The 24,373-nt window shown below is 32.6% G+C and overlaps 3 protein-coding genes across 3 annotated transcripts in view; 1 reads left to right on the top strand and 2 right to left on the bottom strand.

The window, feature by feature from the left end:
- Positions 1-12,658, bottom strand: part of dtn (transmembrane protein 132C dtn) — an 83,061-nt gene extending 70,403 nt beyond the window's left edge. The window contains exon 1 of the mRNA XM_013326631.1: positions 12,300-12,658. Within this exon, the coding sequence (XP_013182085.1) occupies positions 12,300-12,342 (43 nt within the window). The 5' untranslated portion in view covers positions 12,343-12,658. The remainder of the gene's footprint in view (positions 1-12,299) is intronic.
- A 1,752-nt stretch (positions 12,659-14,410) lies between these two features.
- LOC106128261 (rRNA methyltransferase 3, mitochondrial) lies at positions 14,411-16,788 on the bottom strand. The gene is made up of 5 exons (XM_013326568.1): positions 16,292-16,788; positions 15,939-16,186; positions 15,506-15,661; positions 14,997-15,291; positions 14,411-14,639 (listed from the first exon to the last, which is right to left on the bottom strand). Exons 1-5 carry the CDS (start codon positions 16,681-16,683, stop codon positions 14,474-14,476), a joined length of 1,257 nt encoding a protein of 418 aa, XP_013182022.1. The 5' UTR covers positions 16,684-16,788; the 3' UTR covers positions 14,411-14,473.
- A 421-nt stretch (positions 16,789-17,209) lies between these two features.
- On the top strand, positions 17,210-21,227 carry Nop17l (PIH1 domain-containing protein Nop17-like). Its single transcript, XM_013326890.1, has 3 exons — positions 17,210-19,341; positions 19,649-19,769; positions 20,004-21,227. Exons 1-3 carry the CDS (start codon positions 17,333-17,335, stop codon positions 20,394-20,396), a joined length of 2,523 nt encoding a protein of 840 aa, XP_013182344.1. The 5' UTR covers positions 17,210-17,332; the 3' UTR covers positions 20,397-21,227.
- The last annotated feature ends 3,146 nt before the right edge of the window (positions 21,228-24,373 follow it).

Below are 24,373 nucleotides of genomic sequence, written 5' to 3'. Positions count from 1 at the left end.
AAACATACATTACCCTTTAGCAAGCGATACGTAACACAATGCAAGTTGCAAGTTTAATATTTTACACATATTATAATTCATATCTTACTACTAATACTAATATTATAAATGCGAATGTTTAGATGAATTGATGGGTGGATGGATCGAAACGGCTCAAAGGATCTTGATGAGATTTGGCACAGATGTAGAACATAGTCCTTAGAACACATAGGCTAATTATTAAGTTTTTTAAATGGATGGAATCGCGTATTAAGCTAGTTTGAAATAATATTTTAAAGAAATTAATACGATTAGCAAAATCACAAAAGCAACAACCTAAAATAAGAGTAAATGATAATTGAATACTTTGTTGGTCTATAACAATGTTGGTATTAGTAACATAACCCGCATACTTGTGGCTAACGTTTGTTTTATTGTTATTTATACGACAGATGAATGACCAAGTAAAATTAGCAGAACTCGGATAAATTTCCGGAGAATGCTATTGTCAATTATAGGAATTTACGTACAATTAAATATCGATTGTCTAGAAATCATATAAAATAAGTGGACACTACCTTAACAAAATGTAGTAAAATTAAAAAAAAAACTTGAACATTAAGACAAAATAACTAAAGGATGAGTACAGAATGATTCAGCAAACTTTAGGTATCAGGTAAACCCGAGCTAAGGTTGTCTCTTCCACTAAATTGTTAGGTTGTCACTGTCAAAAAACTTGTACAAAAACATATCGGTATCTCTTTTTCTTATTTGAGAACGAGAGGGAAAACAATGGGTTTTATAAAGGTTAATAAGGAGTACATTCTCGCGGTTAGAAACCTGAATTCACAACCTGTCCTAATTAATTATGAATGTGGTATTTACTACTGTAAAAAAGTAATACAATGTAGCACGCTATTACGTCATCCATTTGCGTCTTACTTTTTATTTTATTAAGGTAACATTGTATGTCATTGGGATACAATAAATGTCAAGTGTTGCAAGTTCCTGTTACAAAGTTGGGCTCAGTAACATTTTTACGTGATACAAACATAAATCACAATGATCTTTTATCGTTCTGTTGGTCTGATAAAAAAAAACTTTGATTGAATCCAATTTTTAAATACTTTTTTTTTTAATGTATTCACGATAACTCAGTTAATAAAAGCATATTTTAATGATTTTAATAATTTGTATTGCTTTTAACATCCTGTATAGTTAATACTTAAACAATTGCACTTATGTAACTCAAGCTTGTTAATTGAGAATGCATTCAATCCATTGTACAATACGTGCATATTCGACTTGTATAGATTTATCGACGTATAATGGATTCAGTGTGCAAACAACATTGATAAATGCAAAGCCCTGGTTAAGCTTCGTGTTACAGCGGCTACTATATCGGGTTGCTACCTACTACATTATTTGGCTTCACGCAACACCGCAAAAACTATGCTACTGTTAACCTCAATGAAATAATGCAATACAGATTAAAAGGTTAAATCAAATCCAGCAATTATTATCCCTATTGGATGGATTTATGAGTAAGATATAAGTAAACGAAGTTAGCATTTCTGACAAGGATTACCCTACATACCCTTAAGAAAAAAATAATGCAAAAAGGTAAAGTAAAAAGAAAGAAAAAAATGTACTTACAAACTAAATTTAAAGAATTACCTTCTCCAAAAAGATATTTAATTTTTGGTCATTTCGCGGCATACCATTTTAATGTTCTAAACATGTAATAATCGATACAATAATTTGCATTTAAAATTAATATCACATAGTATTTAAAGTCGGAGGGATCAATAGGTCGAGATCGTGATGGCAATAAATAGAACAATGGTTGGCCGGCAGTGGAACGGGTACGGTTAAAATGCTTTCCATGTCGCGTCGTATCCGGCGACCGCTGCCCGCGTCACCGCACCGGAAGTAAGACGCGCCGGCCTAATCACTTCACTTAAGCTTATCTACAAACCACCAATACTTCGTGCATCGTGAAAATGAATTATGCTGGTATAACCATTAATATCACTTTATGGTAGCATGTTTGAGATCGGCGATTAGTGATATGATTATTCATTAATTTTTGAATGGGTGCTATAATAAATCAGATTGTATCGAGGTTTTTTTGAAAGGTAACGCAAACACAAAGCGCGATACGTAACAGATGCATTGTCAGCTTTGAATAGAATAAGAGTTAAGGGAAGAAGTATAAGAAAAGGTAGAGTAGATAAAAAAGTAGAGCAAATGACACCAAAGTCACCGGAAGTAACGCAGAAGCATAACTCCTCAATTTTTCTTGGGCGTTGTTATTTAGTGAGAATATTAGTTACATATCTTATGTGGTTTTAATTGTTGAGTTTTTGGTAAACAGAGTGATAATTGGCCTTTGGTCTCTAAATGATTTATTGGAATTTTGATTTAATTCACGTTTACAGTTACAATATCCAGTTGTATAAAATGCAGAAAGGTGAAGTTGAAGCACCTTCTCTTTCGGGTCATGGCACAGATAGAGGTAAGATAATTAATCAACTCGCTTCAAGGGCACCGTCATTACAACAAATGTCAACAATCTGTCATATTTTCAGCATACTTATACATAAAAAAATATATTTACAATATTTAAGAAAGCAATTTATATTATTCATATTATTGAATGTTATATTCAAATGTTTCACATTTGGGTAACATTCGAAAAGTTAGCATGAGTAGGCAAATATAACCCTAATGGATCACTCCAAATAAGCCCCTTGAATATTTTAGCTTTGTTGTATGTATAAGTAGTTATGTCTTGGTTGAAAGAGTTTGCGTTTCACAATCTTTCAATGCTGCAAATCTTAAAGCTTACTTTGAAATAATTTGGTAAAGCATAGTATAAAGTATAATTTTAAATTAAATATTAATACAACACAAACCTAGACAGTCACGTAGGGCTAAGTCAAATTCTTTGGACTTTAAAAAGGATTTTTAAATCATTTCTTATGGGTCTTAAATTCTTTATGAAATTTGCGGAAATATTCAATATCATTTTTAGAATTTAAAAAGTCAAATCCGTCTTGGGTTTAATTAAAATTAATTGATCGAATACTTCTAAGAAAGGAATGTCTCATCGCTAAAACGATTTTAAGTCTGTAATTGGTACAAATTGGAGAATGGAATGCGCGTCTGTCTGATAACGAACTTAGTGAATGAAATGCTATTATTATTGAAGCTTGCTAATTGCATTGCAACATTGACTGCTATTAAGTAGGAACGGCGTTATCTTGCCGAGGTATTAGAACACGCATGCAGGAAAGTTACCTATATTTATAGTCCATTCACTCAAGATGTATCGTATACTTATACTTTAAGTTTTACTGTTCGATTTATTAACATAAGACGTTACAAAATTCTGAGATATCAGATTTTGCACATTTATGATTTTTTTATGGAGTAACATTTTACGTATTGACTGATATTTTACTCAGGTTACGCAATCAAAAATGATCTTTTGAACCAATAAGGTTATACTTTCACGACGTAGACTAAAAGACAGAACTGCATATACAAAAAATGTTGGCACAAAACAAAACAAAATACTTTAAAAGTAACTTTATTGAAAAAAAAAACGTAGTGTAAGTTCATATTTAACACAGTTTATGTTTCTGCAATGAACACAAAATACTTCAATAGGGTAAAAACGTTATTTCATTTAGTGACCTATTGCGTGGAACAATCCAATCTTTTGAGCACACATGTTTACTTCATAAATCTCATGTCAGATCGATAAAGGCGGGCTGTATGTCATAAATACAGTGGGTATGTGCGTCAAAACATGGGGATTTGGACGATTTCCCCGCGACCGGCCCTCGACGCTGCGACGTCGGCACAGATAATGAAAAAAAAAGATTTATGATCAAACTCCAATCTAATTTTATTATTACGAACCCTACCATTACAAATGCGTAATGCATTTTATTCATAGTCGTAATTTTCAATCTACATATCTATGCAAATGTCTTCCGTTAGGTTACGAAAAGCGGATCTGTATTGAATTCTTAGCTAATGTTTTTTTGGATGAAATGGTTCGGGGTAATTTATTTTTTATTTTTAAAAAATGCCGTAGAACGGCTATAAGTTACAGTTATGTCATTCTTAAATATAAAAATGGTCCAATTTTATTTTACGGTTACAACAGTTTTATATTTCTACATTTCTTCCTTTTAATCCAATATATTATCCCCGTGACAAGCAAAAGCGAAGCCAAGTTTCGTTCGGCGAAGGGGTCGCGATCATGGATCGCATTTCCATAAAGTTTGCAGCGCGGAATGTGGTGCTGTAATGTTTCGACCTAGAATAGAGTTCGTGCTTCATACGCACCGAAAAGCTTCGCTCGCACCCTTCCCCCTTATCCCCTCCCATCCGGGCACGTCCTTCAACTTTCTGGCCCAATTATATAAGATGATATATTTTTCCTTATTCTTTCCTTATACTGTTATTTCCTTTAGAAAGTTCTTAAACTAGTAAGGGATCTGATAGAAGTTATTAATAAAGAACTAATATCGATTTTGAAACTTCATATTATGGTCGATGACGAAGTTTTTAAAACATCCGCCGTTTAATTTCTACTAATTAGCGTCGTGGCTCGAATGTCTAGAACCAAATTAGGGTCAGCAAATTTTATTACAAAATCACTATTTTGAAATTTTACTTTCTGCAATCGTTAATATACCTCACTTAATTCTGTTATATATTAAACACTTATATTTTGTAATGAAAACACAGATTGATTTTTCTCTTTAAATAAATAGCAAATTGCAAAAAAATGTCTATTTATTTTAAAGTATGAAATATAAATAAGTTTTTGTTTGATGAAAAAATGTACTTAATGCAAACTATTGTTCATCTCAAATGACATAGGGGTGCCGCAAAAAGGTCCATTGCGCAGAGCAAAGTGCATTGGCTTGAATTAGTTATTCAGTTGATTATAGTCCCCTAGCCACTCTATCATTATCGTTTTACTGCACGTGCCGACGTTAGCGTGGCAACCCTCGTTTCAAGGTCGATAATTATATACCGAGCAACGCATTGTTCTGTACCTACTTGACGCCCTTTTTGTTTATACTAACATAAATACAACTTTTCCACAAACGTTATAACTACTTCAGTTTAATGATGTCATTTTTCAGGCCACGTTTCTTTTGTTACATGTATGCGAGGGAAATTGTCATCCGCAGTGACGAGGCTAAAATATGTCATCAAGAAAAATAAACGGATGATCACAAGTAGGAGTTTTGTTTACTTCATTGGCAGGAAGTAGGAGAAATTCGTAAATTAATTTTTAAGATCAATTTCTTTAGTTCTAAGATGGCAACGTCTGAATATTTTTAAAGGCCTTAATTTTTGTTACGAAGTACTAATTTGAATATAACGATGAAAATTTAATAAAAGTTGTGTAATTCTCTTGAAATGTTAATAAAGTTAAGGAATTCCATATTACTGCAACGATAGCAAATGAGAAAAGTTCAATTTGAACAAAACGCAAATTGAATTGTTTCAAGCTTTGCGTATATTTGAATTAATTTTCACTCAAGGCGCGGCTTAACTTCAAGAAAACAAATACAGCATGTTTTTTTTATAAAAATATGTAGAAACAATTTTTTTTGTCTCACATATTTGAAAAATGAATAACCATGAACTTAGCTTCTGATCGCTTTAATCTGACATTTAGATTCTGCTTCACGGTTGAAGGTCGTTAAAATTAGTGGCATTCAACAGCTATTCTATTGTTACACGAACAAAAAAAAACGCTTTCTCTTTTTGTATAAAAACCGCACCAGAAGCAAAAGTCGAAAAGAACAGAAGACAAAAAATGCACAATGGGACTGTATTCTGAAAGTTATAAATGGAAACCGATAGAAACAAATAAGAGCTCGAAATAACAGCTCCAATTCGTGACAAGATGCATAATGCCACTGATTAGTCTGTTGTAGAGTCGGAACATTACTGCGAAGTATTCAGTGCAATATGACGCTTTTAATTCACGACTAAGATTAAAACATTCCGTTTGTATTGTTTTGCGGTATTTTTATTGTTAGCAACTACAAAGTGTGTGTAAAATTTTATATTGTATAGATTTGTTTGTTATTGACAGATTAAAAAACGACTGATCCGAATTTTAAAAGTTTTCCCATTGGTAGTAAACTCTACTATCAACGAGTAATCTACATTTTGTTATTTAATAATTCACCCGGATTACGCTGGAGTGTTCAGTTTTTTCAAATATATTATTATACTACAGCATTTGAAAGAGTAAACTTTGGTTTATTGTACGAGAAACCCATGTACTCATATAATTTTCTAATCTATTTATAACCCTATAATTTCCTGTGATACTTTATATATAATTAATTCAGTAAATTGTTTGTCATGACTTACGGTTTATCTTAATCGCCTAAGACAAGATTGTACGTCCATCTTAAGTCAAAATTATAATTTCTCCTAAACCAGATTATTTAACCTCAATATGAAGGAAACAAGACATGCAAGTCAATCCGCACTTATCACAGAAATTACTTATCAGAGCATGTCGAGAATTTATAAACACCCTTGATTACCATAAGTAAATGTTGTCATTTAAATGATTTCCTTAACCACTAAATGTCCTACTGAGACTTGTTTAATGATAAAATCTTTAGCATAGATTTAGTATAAAAATATACATACTTGAAGAGACATGCTTATGTGATTAAACATCTTTGAGTCCGGCAGTAAACTGTGAAGTAATTCTGTGTGAAATGAAACAGAGCCAATAGTTTTGTAATCGTTAAATGTCATTTGCGGTACGTCCCGTTGCATGCGCAGGCGCACGTCAACAGATGTAAACACGGTGTGCGTAACAGATGAAAGCCGGCGCCACTTATCTCCGTATCCTGCTTCAATTTATGCGTATTTTGAATGCACCAAAATAGACACGATCGTCGAATGCGAACATTCCCAAGAAACAAAGGTGCACGCGGAGACAATGTTTATTTATACAAAAGTAAGATCTCTCTACACATATAATCTATTAAAAGGCATTAATTTAAGTAGTTTTAATTATAAAACTGCTTTGTATATTATTCTAATTTTACTGGAGATTAGAACTATTCTATAATATCATAGAATTGAAAACTCTACACGAGTTCCAAGCATGTCAAACTATGAAGATATTACTATTAAAAATATTAAAATAATAAGACTACAAACTAACTTATACATTGTTCTAAAATCTTTTGTTCGCACCAAATATATATTCGAACAGCCGACGCCTGCACCCAAATCAAAACGTACGTCTAAACATGAGAAGCCAGGTGCGTTTCACGTCCGCTTCTGGGAGAAAAGCAAAAAAAAAACCAGAGCAGATGCAACTTGGGATCTCTCATGCAATGCATTACGAAAACGCGTTGAAACAGGCTAGGCGAACTTAAATCAATTTATTATTGACATAGTTCTAATACATCTAACCTTATAGATACAACTAAGGATAGATACAAAACAATCTTCGTTTCAAAAACATATTTAGTAAAAATCTAATGAAATAAAAAGATACTAAGCTTAGTCATTTCCCGGTATTTGTAAAAGACACAGACAAAAAAACATTTTTTTTTTATGAAGAGAAAAATTTAATGTCGATGCCGAATACAACACAGAGTTTAACTTGGCCTATTTTAGAACATAAGATAAAATAATTAAAAAGTTAATGATAAAATCTGAACAATTTATTATCCATTAGACACGTCCCAGAAGCTTACGCTAAGCAAGATTAAACTCCCACGTGTCTAATAAAAAAATAATTTGATTTAAAAATTAATTAAAATTTCAATTAATTTCGAATTAACATATATTTAGGTCAAAACCTATTGTAATATAATACTTAGGTTAATTAAAATAGAAAATCTCGACAATCAATTTTTCAGTTTTATTGTTTTGACATTATATTTTTTTGGTGAATACGTAAGAATAGAACGTATCTACGTAATAGAATGATGGATATATTGCATGAGAATAATTTTTTAAAATAGTAGACTGTGAACAATTGAAAATGATATTAGTAAACGTTTTCCATAATACTATCCTGTGCAGTACGGGTCTCGGAATAGATTTATCACCCCAATATTACTTTAATAGAAATATATAAAAGTAGTAATAAATTGATTTACTTAAAAAAATAAAGACGTTTTCAATATGCATGAAAACGGAATGATGAGGGTGCGAAAGGCCGAAATTTTCTCGAACTTTTTACTTTTATTTTTTCTCGGTAAAAAACTTTTTGACTTACGTTTGAAATAGGATTATTTTTTTTCTTTCTAAAACGAGAACAAAAGTACTGTGAGGACCGCGAAGAGGAAATTGGGAATAAGTAATAAAAAAATCAGCCTCAAGCAAACTGCCAAGATGTTTCCTTTGAAAATAAATAGGAAATGGAAAATTGTCGAAGTAGTTTCACTATTTGAATAACGAGAAAAAAACTATAACCTTTATTTATCTGATTTTAAGATGCCACGATGATCGCCATCAAAATAATAGAATACTGGACTTAGATTAACCGTGGGTTTCTAAGCGCAAAGTTTCTTTAAAAAAAAAATCTTCATCCATCTCATTATATTTGACAAAACAAAAATAACAATATATTTTAAACAATTTATTGAATAGATACAAAAAGATTATCGACAAGAATTGTGTAAATCTATTTGCTTTAACTTATATCTCTAAAAATACTTACTAGTCTAGTCTAAAACTACGAAGTATGGTTACACATTTCTTACTTATCTTGTACTCATTGCAAGCCTTAAGTATTTAAATGTTACCTAACAATATCATACTATAAAATAAATTCTCGAAGTTTCGAAATGTTTTTCTTAAAGAGATACTTTGTAAAATCTTTTTAAAGAGGATTCCGTCTCAGATTTTTACCTGCATTGTACACCTGCCGCTGGTTTGAACAATAAAAAAAGGTTGCAAAACTTGTAAGAGTTGCAGTATAATTAATCTACGTTTTTGTTAACTTTAAATTGTATTAAGTTTAAGAAACTAATAATTTGTATGTTACAACCTAATAAACTCAGCAAAAACTTGTTTTACTCCTTTGAATATAAATATTGACACAAAAAGCTATCTATGAATAAACCTATAATTAAATATAATTTAAATAAATAATAAAACAAAAGGAAGGTTTTAGGTAATTTTAAAAATAAGAACTTATTCTGCACAAAGCAGATGCTCAGAAATATCAGTATCTTTTATTTTGTTTTAAGCAAAAAGAATGCTGCAAAGCTTTTAGTGTACGTCCGGCACATTGGAAAACAAAAGAGATATCCCCAAGCGCCTTGTCAATCCCTATTGAAAGGATGAATGAGGGAATTATGTAATAACATTCAGACACACTATACAAAGTGCTGTTAAAGAATTTGCTACGTTCCAAAGATAAAAAAAATCAAAAGAGAAAAAAAATTATGTTATCAACAGATGTTTATATAAAAAATGTATTGTGAATAACGAAATATACGAGTATTATTGTTACATACTGGAAACAAAATTCCAATGTTTTGTTGAAAATATTTCTTATTATTTACAAGTTATTTATAAGAAACACTTTTTTAATGCATTCAGCATCCAATTTTTTTTTTATATCATAAGGAGGCAAACGAGCGAGCGGCCACCTGAAATCGCTGAAATAGCGAAGTGACCGTTGCCCATAGACATACGCAATTGCATATGCGTTGCCTACCTTTAATCGACGGAGGAGAGGACGCACAGAAAGAAAATATTTTCCCTTTTCCATGCATCCTCTCATCCGGAAAGTCCACTTCCACTTTCCATCCTTTCTTTATAAGAAAAAGGGTGGGAAGGAAAGAGGACTAATTTTGGCCTCCGGGACGCACACTCATCAGAAGAAACTTGGAATTGCTTCCACTTCACGCCTGTCTTCTGTGTGGTTATGGTATTTCACCGGGCGAGCCGGGCCAATTCGTGCGAAGATGTTAAAGCGGGCTCTACCACTGTTTTTTAAACATATGCTAAAGATGAATTATTGCATCACGAACTATAATGGATCGGTGTCGAAGTTTTACTATCTTATCCACTGGTTACCTAATAACCATGTCATCCTACAAGGAGTCAGCGCATCAGATTTTCATCCAGACATGTCATTCGTTATGTAATGTCAGCCTTAAAATTCTTTCGTCCAAAATAGCTTTTGTTGGACACCTTTAAATACGATTATAATAAAGCTGTTTTAAAACCCCCAAAAAAAAAATTTCCCTGAGTCTACTTTAAAATAATTAAAAATCCATATTTCAGATTTATTATTACCTACAACAAGAGTTTAATATTTCTTACTACTTATACATATTTATAATTCAAGGTCAAATTATCCCAATCACATTCATTCAACTTATCGCAGCAACAAACATGTCGCAAGAAAATGCATTGATTGGTGCCAACTAGTCTAGTACTAGTTTTAGCAATCAGATTTTAATCAATCAGATATACGAAGTAAAATTGCTTGAATGTGCTATCTTAACCTGGGAAGCTTGTGAAGATGTTACTAAAACCTTATATTTTATATTCCAATAACATAACAATGATATTTTAAAATACCTGAATTTTGAAACCGTTCGTAAAAAATCATTAATGTTCCCTCAAATGTATTCCAATTTTTGCCGATAGGAATCACTACCCGCGTTTACAGATATTATGTGAGTACATCGCCATTAATTTTAACGATAAATTCTTACGTAACAACACAAAATAATTTATTATTATCATATGACATTCATTTGACCTTCCACTAACGATAAGTGATCCATCCGTCGATATCTATTCGATATTTATTAGACTTTAACAGGGATTTAGAGAAGTTTTAAAAAAAAATCTATAAGATACGTATATTTGAGGTATCTGTGAAGAAAAAATTGCATTGCCCTAACTATATTCATTTTATTTCCCTATAAATTAACACAAAAAGAAAAAGGGAAGTATTGGAAAGGTCGACATAAATCTGAATCACACGATTGGATACAATTGGTTGTTAGTTTTATGAAAATACTGTATGTGCGTAGACAAACAATATTAACAATCTATTCCTACGACTAAGATAAAAAGCATTGCCTACACTTCGAGAAATAAATTGGAACACGCAAAAAATTACTCTATCTTCCATCTCAAAGTGTCCCGTTTGTTTCTCGAAGCGCGTGGGACGAGGGTTTTGACAGGCTTATGACTTATTTCTCAGGACCGATGATAAATTGAGAGGCATGAGATGTTGCTTATGGAATTTACTCATATACGTACGTTATGTGATATTGTTTTATTTTGCAAGTTCTTCAAAATTATCAAACCGCGTAACCGCTTAAAGATTTTTGACTCCATTCAGTAAAAACACGTAGTTTTGGTACTGGAAGGCATGGGCGTCGTCTCGGGTGGGGCAATAGAGGGCAGTTGCTCCCTACTGGAGAATCGAAAAAATATAAAACATCACGATACCCCTCCCTCCTAGATCTAGCTTAGGTCATCGGTTAGCGACACCCTGGGTAGTAGGTATGACCTTTTTTTAACTTATCTCTTTTTTGGACAGTTTAGTAAATTTAATTACTCAAACTGTCACAGAAATGACGAATCAATAATCTATTTTAAAAATTAACAGTGAATACTCTTTTTTCATTAGAGAAAGATATGAAAGATGGAAAGAGGTATCGGTCTACTAAAACAATCTCATTTTAGATTTTTAAACGCTAGTACTTCATATTTGAATCAAGGGATCCAATTGCTTGTTTAACTTGACCATCATTAAAAAAGTTACAGCTTTAATCCTGAAAACATGAAAAAGATGTGGACAGCGATTTAAGTGGAAATATCTCTATCAATAGTTGGGTCGGTTCAGTTTTTCTGTATCTGTTCACCCCATATTGAGAAACATATGCTTACCGTATTGAAGTACCTATTTTAAATTAAAGGTTACACTAACGTGCTCAAAACACAACTTAAAATCGTATTTGAAAAGTTACTTACCTTTATTCTAATAAATTACTTAAATTCAACTTAACAGTAATACTTAAATGTGTAAATATATACGCAAAAGTGTAAAATTCTAAAGTAGTACCTACTTTACTAATTAATATTTAATTCAAATACACAAAACAAACTTAGGCTAGCTTAAGTGCAAGAAAAGTCTGAAATAGAGCAAAAAACTCATCTACCTTTATTTAAAACGTTTAACACAAATAACAAACATGCATTAGTGTAATTAAGATTTGGTGGATGTAGAAAAAGCTGTAAAGCGACAAGAATGTTCTTACCTGTTAACAAGACCAGTATAAACGCCCTCATGTTGATTTTCATCACGGGATTCCGCTAATCGTCAGACGCCAATGATTACAAGAGAAGCGGCGTTGCCATTGTCGTAACTTTGTAAGGCCAATGTTTACGCGACTCAGCTGACGTCCTCAACTACGTTCGCCAAAGCACACACTCGCGCACTGCGGGACCCGCACGCTGCGGTGTCAACGGCCACAAGCTTACGAGAAAAACCAGATAATCGGCGAAAGCTGTCCTCTTCAGATACTACGGTCGTAGCCGCCGCAGCCGATGGTATTACGCGCGGTGCTCATTCATGTTTTTTAACATCGACATCGAAAACTAACTGACAGATGATATCAGTGATGAAAACATGACACGCGACTGGAGAGAGGATCCCGCGCGCAATCTGTAGCCCACGACGGCCGACTCGCGAGTTGCGTGAGCGAGCTTCGTGCCGGCGGGGGCGGCGTGCGGGGTGCGGGGCCCGCGCCTGCGCGCCTCTCCCACCACCCCCGCACCGTCCGCACCGCGCCACCTACAGTATTGACCGACGACGCCTCCTTCCCACTCCTTCCCACATTTCACATCCTTAACTAGGCACTACGAATTCTCCCTTAAAAAATCCCCTTAATACACCCCTCCTATACTATTTGACCAAAAATGAAGTTGACGGACATATCTTAACGACTTCTTTAGATGGTAAAGAGACAAGTCAAAAATCAATGAAATAATTTTTACTTCGTTAAGTATTACGAGCTTTTTTGAAAACAGCTAAATAATAATATTATTGAATATAAATCAAGGCTAATCGACTGTGGCAAAGAATACCCACATTTAAATTAAAAAAAAATTATGATACTCCGATAATGTGATAGCGGTGGAGAGTTATCTAACTTGACATTTTTGATATGGGGGTAGAAATGAAGAAATGATGCTAGCCTATTTGAATCCCCTGCAAACATTGATATCGCAAAAATCTCACTAGATCTTTGCAGTAAAGACGTAGGTACTTAAACATTACTTAATAAGGATCAGCTTTGTTTAAGGCAGGTAACAAATGTTTATCACCATCATTACCATAAAGCTTTATCCACTTGTTAGTAACTCCTGGCTTACAATATACCAGTATAGTAGGGGTCAAAATCATCGCTGGCATAATGTTAACACTAACTGGCGCCAGTAAGCCAAATTAATCTATACGGCCAGTTAAGAACTGGACTGCTGTACTGGCATAAGCTCGTTGCTTTAAGCCGTCGGTTGACAATCGACAAAGAAAATTACTTTTTTTATGCAACGAAATAAATATGAAGGTAATATTTTTTGATTTATGACTTAATATAAAACGTCTGCGTCCTTGCCAAGTAAGACACTGATCTAGTGTCCTAGAGACTATGTCTAGGACCTATTTGGCTTAGAATATTGTTAACGATCGGTGACGTAACGTAAATATTTACGTCATTGCTTATATTTTATAGAGTTTTATGCTAATGCTAGTTCATCTCTTATTTTTATGACATTTCATGACAACTAACCAAATTGTAAAAGTACTTGAAAAGTAATAGAGATTTCCTAGTTTCTTCTTTTTTACAGTGTTTGTCGTTGTCATCAAGTGAAAACGTTCGACGAATTTTTCTCTTAAACATTCAGTTACTTTGTGAATTTTTTTGAAGTTTCGTGAAACACTAATTTTCATGTTCTTGGCTGCTTGTGGCGTTCCAGTTTGAATGTCTACGTATTAAGACTGAAGCACTGCCAAAAATTATGTAATATACTGTATAGTTCTATGTTCAATCGAATACGAACACATTTTTTGGATCGAGTGTGCCATTTCAAATATATATTTTTTTTTATTTTTATAGGTTATCAAACGAGCAGCGAGAACAAGTAGATCATCAACGCCCATGGACATTTAAAACACCATTGGAAGAGCCGTCTAGGGCATGAGATGTAAACTGAGGGTCTGTTTACTCCGACCCCGGGAATATTTGCGAAAAACAATTTTTTTCAACCGATTCGAGTTAATTACCATCAAAACAGACCTTAGTTACATTTAATTGTATTACTTTTTTAAGAAAAAAAAATCAGTCATCTCTATTAGAAAAGGATTAAATGAGTAAAGTTAATAAATTAAATAATTTTATGGTCTAACATTTTTATTTATAAGTATAAAAATCTAAGTTTTCACTGCCTGTCTGTCCAGTTTGGCTTTTGCGGCAGCTTGCGTAAGTTGTTTTCGTATTTCAAACGCAATGACAGCAGCGGCCATACCCGTGTTCAAACTATCCACACCTTTGTGAAGAGGTATATGCAATCTTAAGCCATTGCTATTTACTCCTAATCTGTGGAAACGAAAATATATTAAAAATACTTGGATTTATAGCATTTTTATAAATATTCAACACAATATTAGTGGTTTATAATATGAAGCACAAATTGTTGTTCTGCAAAATCTAGATTTTTTATTTTTCAAAAAAAAAATTAAAAATAATTATATTTAAGCGCCACTAGCCTAATGGATAAGGCTACGGATTTCCGATCAAGTGGTCGAGAGATCGTATCCTTCCATTCGACTGTTGTCGTAAACCATATCCTAGCACAAGCCTAGAGCTTAGTACGAATAGTAGAAGAAATGTTGGAAAATTAACAAAAAAACTGCTCATATTTTCCCTTAAAAAAAATTAAAAAATCAGACTTACCTATAGCTCATTTCACTGACACTTTCAGTCTCTCCACCTATTATTAGTGTAACATGATTTAAAGCTGCGAAATCAACTCCATAATATGGCAACACAGGTATTTCAGATCCAACTTTACTGATTTCTTCTGTTTTGTTTTCAGGAAAATCAGTGTTGCTATCAGCAATAAAAAGTGAAGTGTCAGATGGCAAATGTTGCGGCATTTCTTCCCATTCTATTGAAGGATATATTGGAAGTCTGAAATGAGCTCCTGCAGCACTCCTCAAGACTTTCGAATCCCAGATATCAACACAACCTAGAAAAAAAAACATTCATTAACACATTCAGTGCCACTAACTTTTGTATTAAAAATCATAGCAGCATAGAATGTGTTAACTTTTTTCATAAGCATAAAAATATTTTTTCACTATTGTATGGTTAATTTTCACCAGTATCTATCAAATAAAAATATGTTTCACATTTTTTTAATGCTATTGTTTTTCTATAACAAAATTATATGTATTTCTTACCCTTGCTTACTAAAACTTTCTCACAGCCAACACCAACAGCTGCTCGAAGTATGGCACCCAGGTTACCTGGTACTCTAATATTGTCACATAGAAACTGAAGAGGTAGTGGTTTTGAAAATCTCTTTATTTTATCTGGTGATGGCATTTCAAACACACCTGAAATTTTCAAATAAAATCCCAAAGTTGCTTTATTTTATCTTTTGTAAAGGTGTATGAAAATCATACTGTACTCTTATTTATTTACTCTATTGAAAAAAAAACACATTTAACCAACATTAATTGTCTATGAATTAATCAATTGTTCATAACTTATTTAATAAAAAAAAAACAAATGAAATTGAAAATCAATAGGTAAATTTTTAACAAGAAAATATAAAAATATGTATAAGTATTGAAAATGTTTAGATGAAAAAAGTTGTTTTTATTTACATACCCACAACACCGGGACATGTTTCTACATCTGAGCATAATTCCATTTCCTTATATGGTATTTTATATATCTGTACACCAGTTTTTGGCATAAATGGTCTTATATTATTTAAATCTTCTTTATGACTGAATAGGATATATTGTAAGTTACATTTGGCTTCCAATCCATCAACTATCATACGCCAACCTTCTACCATTATCTGGTTATTGCGTAGCCTTTCCTTTTTCGATTTTAATTTCACAAAGAGTGAGCTGGAAAATGTGTATACAATAAATGTGGTAAAACTATAGAATTCTAGGACACTAGTATCAATTATACTATGGAATTAAAAAAAATAATATAGTTAAATGCATTACCTTATCTTAGAATCATTATCCTTTAACTTTTCAAATATTATTTCATTGTTATCATCAAATACTTTTTTCTGGCTTAGATAAAACAACCTCTTTTTTAATACTGTTTCTTTTTTATATTTAACTTCTTTAAAATTAATTTTTGTATGTGAAGATTCTTCCAGGGTCTCATTGCCTTGTTGAGATGTTTCTTTCTTGGTTGTATTTTTAAAACCATTTGAGTCCAATTCAATGACTTTTTCTTTTCGCAATTGAATATTTTCTTTAGGTTCAAACGGTAATATTACTTTTGCAGGATTTCTGTGCATCCATCTACCATAATACCGAGCAAATCTAAGCGTTGTTGAATAGATTGTAACAGTCTGCAGTAACGGGCGATATAAAGTGTTCGCCATTGTAAAACCTATATATTTACTTTTCCGATTTTATTCAATTTAAATAAATAATTATAACCTATAAATTTACCATAACAATTGCTGACCTGACACTGACAGCTGCCAATATGACATCTAACGTGCTGTGTCACTTGTGTTGCGACTGACACTGACATTTGGTAGATACAGATTAAAAAAGAAGTATTTCTCTCTACATCGATATTGCAACACTAAATATCTATAGATCAAACTAATTCATATAATTTAGAAAAGTGAAATCCAGTATTACATATCGTACGAATAAACGAGTCACCTTAATTCAAATAAAGATATTCAGAAATGTTAAGAAGCATAGAAAATGCTGACAGATACCCTGGCTTTTAAGGAGGCACGCTTGTTTTTTTTACTATGTAAAAGAACCTTGCTGAAGACAGGACATGTTCCAGTTTTAGGTTCCAGTTGGCGAACCATAGTTTGTTTTCTTTTTCATTTGAAATATACCGTTGCTGGCAGCCTTTCTTTATTTCTAGCAACATTTAACAGCCGATTACTTACGTCAACTCTCAACTTATTATTTCAGAAATTGTCATCTATGAACATCAGCTGAAAATTATCGTGTTTATGCGTAGTACTTGTGTTTATTTTTATATCATTGCAAGTGATAGACAAGATGGCAACAGGAGTAAAACCTCGTGACGATGAACCAACTCTTACAAGAACTGATATTGAGGCAATTCAAGAGGCTATGAAAAGTAAGAAATTTCGAGAAATGTTAGCCGACTACTGCGATGAAGTACGTGACCCGGCGAATCAAGCTCTCTATCAAAAAGAAATGACCCAATTGGAAAAGGAAAGGGGCTATGATATCACTTTTATTAATCCAAAAGGTGGCTATGTTATTAAAACAAGCGTCGCTGGCGATAGAAAAGCGTTTATAAACATTTGTAGTAATGAGAACATCGGCAAACCATTACATTCCGTCGAGAGCGTGAACGGCCAGAAAGGTATGAATTGGCAAATCCCTTATTCATTGATCCCTCCAAGGGAAGATTACGATAACAAGAAACAGCGGTGTATAATTTACGATGTTGTTTTCCACCCTGACACATTGCGCATGGCAGAGGTTAACGAACGTTTTCGAGAAATTGTAAACAAGACAGCCTTCGATGGTCTTCAAAGTACTTATAAAATCCATTTAGACATTAACAATTGTCGTTTTCCTAAATCGTTTTACAAAGGAATGACAACATCTGCAGTTTTTAGAAAAGAAGATCCTAACTTTAAACCCCCAACAGAAGAAGATAGTAAGGAACTTTCACCGGAAATAATAGAAAAATTGTATCCTCAGCATAATTACACAAAACAAAAAGAGCCACAGGAAAGTAGTGAAGTTAAAACTCAGGCAAAGAGAAAAGCTGAGCCTGAGAAAAAGGAGTTCTCACACTCAATAGATGAAGGCTACACAATACCTAAGTATATTATAAAACAACAGAAAAATGTAGACTTACAAGACTACACCTTTCATAAAAATAGCAAACAATATTCTGCAATCCCTAGTCAATTGGTTGTGGAGATTAACTTGCCATTGATTTCTTCTACTAAAGATTGCATTTTGGATGTAAATGAAAAATCTCTAAGTTTGGTTGTGGAAAAACCCGCAAAGTACAAACTTAATTTGACACTTCCTTATCCAGTAGATGATAATTGTGGTAATGCTAAATTTGACAAAACAAAACACATGTTAATTGTCACTTTACCAGTAATAAGAAATGTACAAGACAATGGTCATGACAATTTGAAATTGTTAAAAGTTGACAGCGGTGTTGAAAGTGAAGAAAATTCTGGATCCCAAAGTGATGAAGATAATACTAATGGGAAGAAAATTATTGTATTAAGTTCTAACGAAACTTCTGATTCAAATCCTCCTGAATTAGAAAAAGAAACAATAACAGATGAACCATTCTTAGAAACTTCCATTAGTTATGTACTGCCTTCTTATACACATAATATCTTAGATGATGTTATTGCATTTACTTTCCATGTAAAGAATACAGAGCCAGAATCTGTAATGGTGAAGAATGATGGAAATGAAATTACCATAAAATTCACAACAATTGGTTCCGGTTTTGTACCAGTGCATCATGCAGCTATTATTGTCTTTGGTGACAACATAAAATTCAAGACGGTGAATGGAGAAGCTTGGGATAATAATGTCATACTTCAGCTAGAGCTTGCTGGTGATATACCACAAAGTTTCAATATTGGATTGACTAAAGATTCCATGACTACTGAACACCTAGATGCATCTCAAATAAAACAGTCTTATCAAGTGGAAGAAAGCAATGTTGTTAGTTCTCAAGATGAAGTTCAATCACCATTTGTTGAAGTTACTAACTTAGGATTGGAGACAAATATAGTTGTCTCATCTAACTGCGGTAAGGATGAAGAATGCGAAAGGGAGAAAGAAAATGATATTGTTTGGGTGAATTCTGGTACATGTGAGAATGGTGCTAAGAGTATACTTCGTAAATCAATGTCAATGATGCGTAGCTTTTCTGAATCCAGTGCGGGTGATGTTGCATCATCAATGGACTATATTAGTTCTGATTATATCCCAGAAGAGTCCAGTTTGAAAAAGACTGTTAGGTTTAGTGATGTTATTGCGAGGCAATTCTACAGGTTGGTGTTTTAATTAGCACTACACATAGTAAATAATATGTGAATCAGATGTTCCAATTGATCATTTCTGTACAAGAGACAACTAAGAGATGTTACAAAACTTTTCCATCCATTGCATTGTTACGTTAAAACAAATTAAACATGTTTGTGTCTAATCTTCAATTTTCCATTAATCTAGAGATGTTATCTTATCTCCCTGACATAATCTCACGTGATAGGCATGTTTTGATTATGTCAGTTGTGTGTAGAATTGTATCATAGAGGAGTCATTTACCAAATACAAATATTTTTTTTTTTATGTTTTCAGATATAATTCATCTATAGAAGGCCAAAAAAAGAAAAATCAAAGAAGGAAAAGTAAAAAACGGAACCAGGAAAGACGTAAAAGTGAGAGTGAGGCTGAGGAAGAAACAAACAATTCTATTAAGGTAAATTTTATACTTAAAATATCTAAACTAATTCTCAAGAAATTGTGTCCATTACTTTACTATTTCTTTTAAGGTTGTAATTTTTTGTTGAGGAAACAAAATACACATTATCATAATCCAATCCAAAGTACTTTTATTTTAAAATATTTACCTATTGATGATTTTAATAATTTTCTTTAATATTTCTTTTGTATATTGTGACTTTGGTATTTATTTACATGTTAAATGTTTCAGTCATCAAAACCGAGGTTAAAATCTGTCCTGAAGCAGAGACGTGACAGCGGACTTGCTGATACATCTGATGCTGAAGCGGAATGCAAGAACATGCCATCAGACTCGGAGTTATCCTGTGACAGCACTAACAGTGGCAATAAAGATGTTAATGCTAATGCCGGAGACATACCATCGTTAAATGTTGTTGATAAAAACGGAAATACAAATAATAAGTATGAACCTCACATATGGAAGTCGAAAAACCAGCCCATTACCAATGTTAAGAAACAAAACCCAGTAACTTGTGATAATATAAAACATACTACGGATTTCTATAATCCGGAGAAACTAAACAAAGGTCAATACACAGAAGTTATGTTTAAGAATGATCTCATATTTGATTTGGACATGTGAGGTAGATGTCCAATTTCAAAGAAGCCATAAGTATATATTTTAATTTAGTATATAGTTGCACCTGTAGTTTTGTTGTGTAGAATTTGAATTGGGGTATATTTGTTTTTAGTATCTTTCCATTTTGTGTAATTGTTTCTTTAAACTTAAAGATTTCCTATAAGTTAGCTGAGTTTATGACAATGGTTTTGTAGTAAACTCATTTACTTTTGTAATATTAATTTGTTCATCGTTTGAGTCAATTATTGATTACAAAGATACATGTATTTACAAATGAAATAAAATTAAGATTTCATAAATTTTATAAATCGAATAAGATAAATGTAAAACTTATTTGAAATAATTGGGTATTGATTAGAGCAGGCTCATTTTTGGACAATATTTTTTTATAAATGTTGTTTAAAGGTACAAATTAGATTATTATTGTGGCAAGACACATATATTAACTGGCAACACCTACCTCTAGATTAGTTTATATGAAACAAATCTTTTTACACCGTCATAGAATAAATATCATAGAGTAATAAAGTTTTAATATTAACATTTTTATTATAATAATTTTTAAATCTTTTAGAGAAAGTATTACCCGGCCACAGGTACAAAGGTACTTGCTCAATTCTTGTTAGTGCCTTGTTTAAAGTATTTTGATTGATTATTATTAGTATTGGGTCCAGCTGTGAAACCCAAATGTTTAATTGGTTTGAGCTGTTGTCATAAACCATGCATTTAATTTTGTTAGTACGTAGTGTAGTGTGTATTTAAATTTAGATATGTTTAACAAAGAAACTTTAAACGGAGAATGTGATGATTTAATTAATGGTTTAATAGAAAATCAAAATATTATAATTTTTTTTTCATTATGACTAATCATTTTCCTTTTATTATATAATCTTTATTCAGTGGGTTTTATCTGCATAATATATCCAAGAAAGCTATCTCCAGATGTTAAATGATTACAAACACAAGTATATTACACAAACCCATTTATTTCCCATCAGTATTCTAAAGGTCAATGAACCTATTTCAACAACACTGGGTGCTGATCTTTTCGATTTATTCACTTTAATATGAAAGTAAGGTGAATAAAATGTTAATTTTTGTCAACTTACCTTTATTATTATCTTCTTTTATTAAAATCAAAAAGTCATAAAGAATATTCATATAAGTGTGATCGTGGGCGAAAGGTACGCTCATTAGTTCACTACTTCCGCCACGGTATAGCCCGTGCGCTGTCGTCGCAAAGCAATGATTTGAATAAAACACCTTTGACTTTATAGCGGCATAACCGAAACCAAAACCGAAGTAAAAATTATTCACGATAAATAAATAACTGAATACGTAAATTTACGTGGCCATTTATAAAATATATGTCAAGTGAGAAGAAAATATTCCGTGCGTACATTTCAAGGTTTTTTCCCCTCAAAATAAAGCTAAATGAAGGTAATTTATTAAATTTAACAATCTCAGTTTGTTGGGGTTTTGCATCTGTCGACGATTATTTAATGATTGAGGGTCCAATAACATTAAGTTATGGAGATATTTTTAGTGTCGTAAATACCGTGCCGAGTATTTCTGAGCCGCATTTTTTTTTCATATATTACAAAGTATAGTAAAAAGTAAAAGCGATAAGAGATCTGTCTGTCGTCTTCATGTCCTTGTGTGTGCTCTGACAATTTACGTGTCTCGGATTCGATTATATATTAAAATTTCAAAACAACTTTAATCTGTCTGTCACGTACGTTTAGCATATTTGATAACGTTTTCAATGATATTCAAGAATTCGCGAATTATGATAGCTTATTTAAAGTTAATATTTGGGAATAAGACTTACTTAAGTCTAAGTAGAAAAGATACTTATATTTCATCAAACAAGTCATGAAATGATGTCTATTATTCTTCACGGTTATATATAATTTTTATGCATACCTTTATAAGTAAATAATTAAATTAGACCTGAATAAACATACGACGTACAAACGTAATAAAATAAGTGTTTTTCTGGAATGAGTTTTGTAAAGACAGCGCGTGCCATTTTTCCCTTTGAGTAAGTTTGTTTGTCGGGAGTAGAAATTAATTTTGTGCAATTTCTCGGATGAAAAATACGGGCTCTGCACAAAGAGACGACGTAGACTGTTTTTGCATAGGGAAGTGAAAAGTGTTTATAAAACTAATTTTGTCTTCGTTGTATATGTTAGCAAGTTATTTTTTATCTGTTACTGTAGACGTCTACCAAAATTTACTTTTAAATTCATCTTTTTTTAAGGTTAAAGGTTTTCTTGTATTGATCCTATTATAAAGTGAACAAACGGTATGTTTCACGAAAGGGATCAACCCTACCTGAGTAATTATTCATACTCTCCGCTACCTATTTTACTTTTCGTACTTCATGTTTAACTCCTTAAATCCTTATTTTGAAAGGGTAATCCTGAATAATATAAGTACAGGAACATATTCGAACCCTAATACAAACATTAAAATGTGTCATTGTTAATAATGTATATATTTTCTTTGGTTTAAAATTGAGGAATGCTTCCATTTCTTTCTAAGCTAAAATATCACTTCATAGATTCGTCAAGGTGGGACTAAAAATATTTTAACAATGGAATGTACCGCGCCTTTTTACAGGATCCTTTCCCCGTAACCAGTTTTAGCAGATAGGTGCACCATTTTGCTTTACAAAGTAACTAGCTGCCGCACGTGACTCCGCCCACATAGTATTTAAAAAAATCTTAATTAGTGACCTATGTGTTCTTCCAGACTATGTTCTACACCTATGCCAAATTTCAACGAATTCCGTATAGTTGCTCAAACAAACATCTCTCCATCCATCCATCTAAATATTCACTTATAATATTAGTAAATGAGATTAAATTAAAGAAATGTAAGCTATATAAACTGAACAACCCATTATTTTATTTTACCCGCAGCGTTCGTAAACATAATGCCGATGAAGTTATTCTATCGATTCCGCTGTTAGTTTTTATCGTGGAACAGCGAAGTACATGCTTTTAAGATAATAATAAAAACGAATGGTTATCTAAATATACCCGGTTAAATGTCGCAATTGCTTATGCGATATGAATATTATGATGTAATTCAATATAATACATTTGTACAACACGACTAAATGTACGAGTTACCTACAGCCCTTTGTGGACAATGAAAAGTAATTCTTCGAAACTAATACTGTATTCTTGCGTCGCGAATATCGCGTAGCGCGCGCTCCGTACTCGTATCGTTGCATCGGCGACGCGAGTCATCTATTCGTTTATTACAGGACTATACAGCTAACACGAATTTGTAACATGTCAACTGTATAATTTTGCTCCGTTACCTTGAAAATCGCAGTGACTTTTCTCACGACGATCTTGATAAACAGATAGCAAACGACTGGCTTTGGCGATAGAGGCGATAGAACAAAATGTCGGCGACTCATGCCTGAATACAAATCTCTACGACATTGTATTGCATAAGTCACTTGTATACTATAATCGGGTTTCAAAGATTTACGAAGTCTTGTGTCCGAAAGGCCTAAGTTATCTATCTACCGCTACTATAGTTGTAGGAACACCAGATTTTAATGGATATACGATCAGCAGCAGCTGCGAATTAGGTGTCGATGTAACGGTGTTCAAGGGTTACAGTTAATGGTGACCCTAACAACAGAAAAACAATTATTGCAGTTGTTATCACCCAATGTAAAGTAGCTGCAAGTCTCATAATGCGAATGATTGGTACTAAACATTGTGAGTATTCTTAGAGCATACCAAGTATGTATGGCAATGCAACGGTTGGAGCTTAAGCTACAGTATTTTAAATGTTTACTTACTAATATGTAACAAGCGCACATGTATAAATAAATTAAATTTATGATTTATAAAACGATGCATCAATGGAAATGGAACTTAATAGTCAATAACTGTGAAATCTTGTAGGAAATTACTAACTGTGAATCGGGCAATTTCCGTCCTCGTTTGAAG

This window comes from Papilio xuthus, unplaced genomic scaffold, assembly GCF_000836235.2.
Source record: "Papilio xuthus unplaced genomic scaffold, Pxut_1.1 DF828780.1, whole genome shotgun sequence".
NCBI lineage: Eukaryota > Metazoa > Arthropoda > Insecta > Lepidoptera > Papilionidae > Papilio > Papilio xuthus.
This window is presented reverse-complemented; position numbering and strand designations above follow the sequence as displayed.